Source organism: Tachysurus vachellii, chromosome 4 (assembly GCF_030014155.1).
Source record: "Tachysurus vachellii isolate PV-2020 chromosome 4, HZAU_Pvac_v1, whole genome shotgun sequence".
Classification (NCBI taxonomy): domain Eukaryota; kingdom Metazoa; phylum Chordata; class Actinopteri; order Siluriformes; family Bagridae; genus Tachysurus; species Tachysurus vachellii.
Genome location: NC_083463.1, coordinates 32,504,161 through 32,513,139, shown reverse-complemented (window position 1 = coordinate 32,513,139; position 8,979 = coordinate 32,504,161). Strand labels below are relative to the sequence as shown.

Below are 8,979 nucleotides of genomic sequence, written 5' to 3'. Positions count from 1 at the left end.
AAACTGCTCCTCATTCAGCGAGCGTGTCGAAAGGTCAGAGGTCACAGACGGGTTCAGACTCAGGTCTCCACTCCTACAACATTGTTACCCAGCTTTTATAACTTCTTTTTATTCTGTTCTATTTGTAATCACAGTGCCAGAAATATCTGTAATAACATCCATCAGCATGCTTAAGAACTTCTTATCTTCTACCATCATGATAAGATTAAGCTCCATAAGCGAGATCAGAGCAGAAACTACAGGAGTGACAACACCTCCAGTACAAAAACAACAAATGCTCATTTATAGTTACTAACATTAGTCAGGAATGTAATTGTCTGCATTGTCTGCACGTGCAGGCGCACGTGTGTGTGTGTGTGTGTGTGTGTGAACTTACTGTCGCTGTAAGAACATTTGGAGTCCTTCTTCTTTCTCTCCTCCTCTTCCTCCATCTGAGAGCTCAGATCCAGCAGCGCTCTCGATGGCACTGTCTCGGTCCGACTCTCGGGCTTCTTCATCTTCGTACAGCTCCATCACAGACACGGACATGACCTCCCTAAGCTACAGAGAGACAGACACGTGTGAGGAACACGCTGAGATGCACCAACTCCTGTTAGAGTGAAACTAATGAGTGATTAGATTCAGTACATAATGTTTTTACAGGTAAACACACAAGAACTTAACACTGAGTGTAAAGCCAGTGTTCCTGCACCACCGTAAACACACTGTTAGGACCTAGAAGAAAATGTACAGCATTCAGACTCACATTTCATCTAATTTCTACAACTGAGCTGTTGAGTGTTAAGGGTCTTGATCAAGGTCTGAACATTGGCAGACTGGAAGGTTTTGAGTTCAAATCCCAGGGCCACCAATCAGTAGTCCAACAACTTCACAACACAGGGACCTACAGCAAAGAGATCTAGAGCAACATGGTGACGTGGGGATGAAGAACTATCTAGAGATCAGGCAACTTAGACAGCTAAAGACCTCGGGCCCAGAAATCACAGTAAAATGTCAACATAAACTAGGGACCAAGGAAGTAGGATTGCGCAATATGACCTAGAGCAGTTTAGAGAGCGTGTTAAGACCTGGGCTCTAATCCATATGTAGTCAACAGGGACCGGAGCACATAGTGAGGACACAAACATATGGATCTAAAAGTCAGACAACACAGAAGACCTGGCACACAGAGACCAACTAGAGTAGGAACTGAACAATAAAGAAAGAACAAAAGGGGATCTGAACAGGAGAACATGAGAACCTGAGGAACATGCAGAGTCTACAGTATATATATTTCACTGTGAAACCTCCCATCCCTGTGTGTGTGTGTGTGTTTGGTAAACCGGTTCGACAGCTAACAGACATAACGAGGAACACTGCTGTGTGTGTGTGTGTGTGTGTGTGTGTGGTGCCTGACTGCCAACTCAAAGGTATAGGCAAATGAAGGATTGGAGATTAGAACGAGAGGACAAGCGGTCATATTTAACACAACGCTCTAGTGGAACACACACACACACACACACACACACACTCACTCACGAACACGAACACACACGCGAACACACACGAACAGTTTTTTGAAGAAATTACAGTCCTCCATCCTGTGTGTGTGTGCGCGCGCTAAATGTTACCTTTCAGTTACCTTCATTTTCAACGTTAAATAATAATAATAATAATAATAATAATACTTAGATGAAACGAGTGAATCTGTTCATAACTCCACGATATTCAGTTATTTTTGTCAAGTGGCTCTAATTGTTAGGTTCTTTAGTCAGTTTATTAGTCCAGATCTACACTAAACTTTATAATCGCTTTATTCCTACTGTTCACGCACGTGTTTATCGTCGCACATACCTACATGTAACGTTAATCTCACCCGAAGCCTGAGTAAACTCTGCCCTGCGTCTATTACCCAAAGTCTCGATTACACAACCGTTTCAGGCGCTGCCTTCCTCTTTGTTGCTATAATAAAGGATAAAAGAAAACTACAATCAATTTCTTTTGTGAAAGCACAGCGACTGGGTCGTGATACGGCACGTGACAGGATGATGTGTGTGTGTGCAGTTCACAAAAAGGCTAAAATAACAAAAAGCATAAGGAAAGAGTTAGCGAGAGAGTGTGTGTGAGAACGTTAAAGAAAAAGACAACAACAATCTATTAGTGTTCTAATAATGACATCTGTAAACAAACAGTGTGGACTGAAAATAGAACCCTGAGGTACACCGTAAATATAACAGTTAACATCAAGCATCTAATTTAATTACTGATTCTTATCCTCTAAATTAGTTCTCTAGTCAGTTTTACATTCATTTATACTCATTTTAATGTCACGTGGGACCACAAACAAAGGTTTGATTACAACATGTGAAGAATCACTTAAACCTTTCCCAAAAAAAAAGTGTCACGGCTTCACATCTGACCGTCCCGAAGCACTGACACCGGAGACTCCTTCCACCATACAAAAGTATTGATCGTCCTTGCGCATAGTAATGAGCTGTTGCTACGGAAATGATAAGGTATCAGAGCGAGTGCATTAATAGAAACCTGCGCTATGTTCAGAGAGAATTAATCAACACCTGACCACTAATCAGCGTCCAGAACTCAGCAGATACTGAGCAGACTATCACAGAAATTAAATTCACTTGTATTCTAAACGGTTACAGAAATTTGTCCCACCACATGTTCACTGTGGCTCCATCACGAAGCAACAGTATAACAGAACACATCACATGAGGAAGAGGAACTACTGAGGAATATCACAGGAGCTTTGATCAAAACACAACCACCACCACCATTTCTGACAGGATCGAGTCTTACCATGCTGTTCACACCTTCTCTCTCTCTCTCTCTCTCTCTCTGATAGCTTGTTAACAAAATCTCAGCTTGTTGTTTTGAGGTGTTTAAACACGTGTGAGGGGAATTAAGTGAAGCTGAGCGCACACCTGCCATCAGACACGCCCGCTCTGGGGTTTGGCGCTCGCTCACATGGACCGGTAAATCCAAAAACACACTGATTCAACCAGGTGACGACAGCAACAGGTTGTGCACAAACACCTGGTTTCTGACGTAGAGGTCATGCACAGACTCGAACAGACAACCAGAAGATCTCTCACGACACATCAGACACACCGAAACAAACCCACAGACAGAAGACGAATCACGCGGCTCTTTAAACAAAATCCAGAACTAAAAAGAATGAGGCTAGAATGAGCGCAAGTTGTCATCATCATCATCATCATCATGTGAGGAGATTAGCAAAATGATTCTCTAAATCAGACTGAACTAATTACAACATTTATTTTTGGTGCTTTCTTCATCTCACTCACCAGAATGTATTCTGGAGAAATCTGACTGAACATCAGAACATTCATGAAGGCAAACTCTGATCTGACGTGAAGGACACAGAGGAACTACATCAGCAGTCGGAGTTCCTCGGTTCCTGTGCGGGTCACGACTTATTTCAGTTCATGTGCCGCGAGACTGCTCTTGAACTTCAGAGAGACTTTTTGTCAGTTTGATATTTTGATATGTTTAGACTTTGTGAGACTCAGCGGTCTAAACATGATAAAGTCAAGGTCAGGTGATAATAAACACACTGTAAACACACACACACACACACACAAGTTTTGAGGAAGAAGGTTTTATCCATTTCTTAAGGACAAGCTCCTCAATCTGTCTCACAACCAAATCAACCAATCAGTTCAATAGTTTTTCCCCTTTGAATGAGGAGCTTCTCAATACCATCATCACAGTTCCTGAAGTTCCTCCAAATTTCCTGAAGAACAAGATCCTTGAAAATGTATCTGAATCTGAAGAAGCTTCTCAAAACCCAAAGAGAGTTGAGAAAGAACTCACTCACCTTCTCTCTCTCTACACCAGAAGAACAGAAGCGTCATCATTACACACTTCCTGCATCGTCGCTTGTTTTTTTTTTTTGAACCTGCGTCGATTAATAGCTTTAATGTTCCAGCAGATTTAAAGCCACACACCAACTTCACACCTGGGTTTCAGTTTATACACCAGTATACACCTGTGTGTGTGTGTGTGTGTGTTTTTCTCTTTGCAGGAAATCCCACAATCCTTTGCAGACAAAATAAAGGATCAATAATAAACGCACATAAGATCATCAGTACAGTTTCGGTTTCACCGTTCTGTGTCTTTCCCAACACAAGACGATTCACTGTACTGTGCTGAAGAGACTCTTTCACACTCCCACACACACACACACACATATACACACACACACACATATACACACACACACACACACACACACACAGGTGATGCTCAGGAAACAATGAATCATTTTACAGCACCATGGTGCAGTGCTACAGCAACCTCAGAACACACACACACACACACACACACACACACACACACACCTCTGAAAGATGGAAGCCACAGAGCTGCACTTGTTATCTTCTATGTACAAAGATCAGGTAACGATCTGATCATATCAGTGTCAGATGATTACTGCAGTTTGTAATAATCTATACAACTTCTCATCTCTTTCACTGTAACTGTATCACTGACCCACTGCATTGCTGTCGCTCTTGGGGTGGCCCCAGGGGCAGGTCCAGGGGCAGGTCCAGATCCAGTCATGAAAACATCAGACACTTTTTTAAACTGTCATCCGTTGCTTCATTAATTAACTCAATTGAGGACGAAATGTTCCTCCCTCTTGACTCCTGCAGCCATGATGAGTTAAAGTGGCTCATGGGCAGAAGAACAGAATCACAGGAGACTTCATTATCTGCACTTCACTCTCATCATGAACCTGACTGTTCCCCTCACTGTGACCTCCTCTGATCATCAGCCCCTCGTACAGGAAGTGGAGTTTCGGATGGACAGAAAGAAAAAAGCATGTTTTTTTGTCAGGTGACTGACGTTATCTAATGATGGCTAGCTAGCTGTGATACATCGCGTGTTAGCATGTAGCTTATAAATACAAAAATTAATGCTGATCAGATTACATACAATTAAACATAAAGGAGGTGTGGCCTCTGCAATGCCAGTCACAGTAAAGGAGGTGTGGCCTCTGCAATGCCAGTCACAGTAAAGGAGGTGTGGCCTCTGCAATGCCAGTCACAGTAAAGGAGGTGTGGCCTCTGCAATGCCAGGTCACAGTAAAGGAGGTGTGGCCTCTGCAATGCCAGGTCACAGTAAAGGAGGTGTGGCCTGTGCGATGCCAGTCACAGTAAAGGAGGTGTGGCCTCTGCAATGCCAGTCACAGTAAAGGAGGTGTGGCCTCTGCAATGCCAGTCACAGTAAAGGAGGTGTGGCCTCTGTGAGTCACAAAAGTAATGGCACTAGATGCACTAGGAGCGCTGAGCTGCAACAATTTCGCTCACAAAGCACTAAAGATGAGCTTCATCACCTGCATCAGACACCTTCTTTACCTTTTCAGCTCTTTTTCTCTCGTCAGCATGACAAAATGTCTTAATTTATATCTGTTTGGTGTTTTTCAGCTTGTGCACATTAATATGAAGAAAATCAGAAACAAATGTAAAGAATTAGTAAATTATACACTTTCAATCTAAAAAAACAAAAAACACTGATGACTTAAGATGACAAAGTTGATGTGGATGGTTTGTGTTTCCTGACACACAGAGAAGTGGGTCAGTGTAAGTTGAAACCCAAGCGGACAAACTGGTATCTGGTGTGTGCGTGTGTGTGCGTGTGTGTGTGTGCGTGTGTGTGTGTGCGCACTATTAGCATTTGTTCTATCACCTGCCCCTCAGTTGCTCATACTTATATACATGCACACAAACGCTCCATCAGTGTGTTTCTCAGTTCATCCTCCTGCAATGTTTCTCTGTTCCTTTAATAGCTCACTTGTAATCCCACAGTTTGTGTGAGAACATTTGGGTTTGACACATTTCTGTGGTCACAAGCACACGAACGCACACACACACACACACACACACACACACGATCAACAGGTGCCTGTGCACTTATCCAGCCTGAGTTTTCCACATCGTATTGTCTATATTGTCGACATATACCCAAATACACACATAGACAGACTGATAAAGACAAACAGGGGACAGATGGTCAGATACAGAGAGGATTCTGGATGTTCTCAATCTTCTAGATGATGATCAGACAGATAAAGAGCTCACGGTGAGGTTGTGTTACACGGAATACACAAGTGGCCGCGTCCCAGTTTACTCCATTGTACAGAATAGAAACACTACAAGTTTAATATGAGTGTTTCTGAGGGTTTAATGTGCAGTCATTAAAGTTAGTAGAGTTTCAATTCTTTTTGCCCAGTACACACACACACACACACACACACACACACACACACACACACACACACACACACACACACACACACACAGACCAGTGTTAGGAAACACAGAGTTCCCTTTTCAAAGAGGTACAAAGTTAATGTGAAACCAGAGTCACCCTTCTAAAGGTTCTGTGTGTGTGTATATGCGTGTGTGTATGTGTGTGTATGCGTGTGTCAGAAGTCTATAAATGAGCTGTCCCTAATTCTCACAATAATCTCATTATGAAGAAAGACAAAGAGGAGAGACAGACAGACAGCAAGCAAAAGAAAGAGACAGATACCAAAATGGAAGTGTGTGTGTGTGTGTGTGTGTGTGTGTGTGTGTGTGTGTCACACTAAAATACTGAGTGACAGAGCAGTGCTATAAAACGGAGTAACCGTTACAGTCCTAACTATTTTCCTACAACATCAAGTCCTTAAGTGTCTTATATTCCAGCTATTTACTTATAAAGCTTCTTATTTATTAGAGACATCAAACTTTGTCTTAATAAATAAGTTAACAGGTTAGTTTGGTCTCTTACATTCAGCTCGTCCTCTCATCAGTACTCTCCTCAGTACACTCATCAGTACTCTCGTCAGTACTCTCGTCAGTACTCTCGTCAGTACACTCGTCAGTACTCTCGTCAGTACTCTCGTCAGTACACTCGTCAGTACACTCGTCAGTACACTCGTCAGTACTCTCGTCAGTACACTAGTCAGTACACTAGTCAGTACACTCGTCAGTACTCTCGTCAGTACTCTCATCAGTACACTCGTCAGTACACTCGTCAGTACACTCATCAGTACTCTCGTCAGTACTCTCATCAGTACACTCGTCAGTACACTCGTCAGTACACTCGTCAGTACACTCATCAGTACTCTCGTCAGTACACTCGTCAGTACTCTCATCAGTACACTCTCTGTATTCCCTCTCTTCAGATTAAGAAGACAAAAAAACATTTGAAGCTTGTTGTGTTACTGAGAAACCACCAAGAAGTGTAAACTCCTCTGTCCTGAAGATGTTCCAGCTTCACCTGTGACTGGTACACAGCACTGACACTGGAGACTCCTTCACCACATCTCTCTCTCTCTCACACACACACACACACACACACACACACACACACACACACACACACACACACACAGTTTATTCACAGTGGAGTGTGAGCTGAACACAAATATAAACCTGTTGTACAGTCAGAGCTGCTGTTATAGAGAATTAATCAACACCTGAACACCAATCAGGTGCCAGGACTCAGCACCAGCCCTGAGGAACACCTGATAAACTCATCAACACACCGTAATGAACTTATTAATGTTCAGATGATTTACTCTGGTTCTTCGTCACGATATAGTGATATGATGTTTACAATAGAGATGAAACTAAGTGAAGCGAGAGACGTGCAGAAATAATCAATTAATTAATTAACTTAATTAATTAGGAAATGATTAAGAATTAAATGCGGATCACTTTTTAACACTAAGAGTTTCTTACCGTGTGCGTCACTGCGTCCACATGGTCGGTGTGTGTCCACTCACACACTCTCTCTCTTACACACACACACACACACACACACACACACACACACACACACACACAAGCGGTTCCGCTCCTTCTTCTGATCAGCTGCTCTCTTCTATCCACACAACACACACACCGTTACCACAGCGCAAGTTCTCACACACACTGTACACACACTCTGTACACACACTCTATACACACTTACACACGCTTTACAAACTCCGAGCCAACACAATTCGCAGCTGCCTAGAGTTAGAGTTACTGAGTTAAACTCCGCCCACTCTCCCTCTCTGTAAGGCTGTTGCCTGGTTACCAAGCCTAGAAAGGGAGGCATGCAGGGGCGGGGCCTTTCGCCTCAGACGTCACCTGATTTGCATATTAATGAGATCTTGTAGAAGCAGGGAAATGAGAGATGAACTCGCACACACACTCACACACACTCACACACACACACTTACACACACGCACAGACACACACAGACACACACACACTCACTTCACACACACACACACACTCACTTACACACACACACGTACACACATACACACACACACAGAAACACACACACTCACACACACTCACTTACACACACGCACAGACACACACAGACACACACACTCAAAGACACAGAAACACACACACACTCACTTCACACACACACACACACTCACACATACACACACACTCACAGACACACACACAGAAACACACTCACACACACGTACTCACAGACACACACACAGAAACACACACACACACACATTTTAAACATGAAACAATTAATTGTTTAATTCTTACTTATTTACATAAATCTGTGAAATATATTTATATTTGTAAAAATAGTTTTTTTTTGGTTTTTTTTTTACATGGTGATTATTATTAGACTAATATTATTATTATTATAATTATTATTAATAACCAGCTAATAGCCAAAAACATTAATCCTCAAGATTACACTATTTATTTATTTACTTATTTATTTATTTATTATGAAGTGTGTTCATTTACACTGTGATATGAATTATTCATACAGACAAATAACAGAAATAAAGCCAATAAAATAGGAAGGAATAAGGTTCCAGTTCTGTATTACTCGACTCTTATTTAACACACAACATCAGACCTAAATCATCGTTGTTGTTCTCACCGTTACAACAGGAACAAAAGAAAAACAGAAAGAAACAGGAAGTCTAGTGTTAG

The 8,979-nt window shown here is 42.1% G+C and overlaps 1 protein-coding gene across 5 annotated transcripts in view; it reads right to left on the bottom strand.

Moving 5' to 3' along the window:
* Window positions 1-8,030, bottom strand: part of rab11fip4b (RAB11 family interacting protein 4 (class II) b) — a 25,686-nt gene extending 17,656 nt beyond the window's left edge. The window contains exons 1-4 of one of the 5 annotated variants that reach the window (XM_060869050.1): window positions 7,857-8,030; window positions 7,752-7,826; window positions 377-540; window positions 1-73 (exon numbers count right to left, since the gene is read on the bottom strand). The exon at window positions 1-73 is cut by the window's left edge and continues 104 nt beyond it. In XM_060869050.1, the coding sequence (XP_060725033.1) occupies window positions 1-73; window positions 377-528 (225 nt within the window). In that variant the 5' untranslated portion in view covers window positions 529-540; window positions 7,752-7,826; window positions 7,857-8,030. Of the gene's footprint in view, window positions 74-376; window positions 541-2,796; window positions 2,854-3,305; window positions 3,366-3,838; window positions 3,996-6,795; window positions 6,818-7,751; window positions 7,827-7,856 lie in introns of those variants that run through there. The other 4 variants (XM_060869052.1, XM_060869051.1, XM_060869049.1 and 1 more) reach the window with 4 other exon arrangements.
* Between the last annotated feature and the right edge of the window lie 949 nt (window positions 8,031-8,979).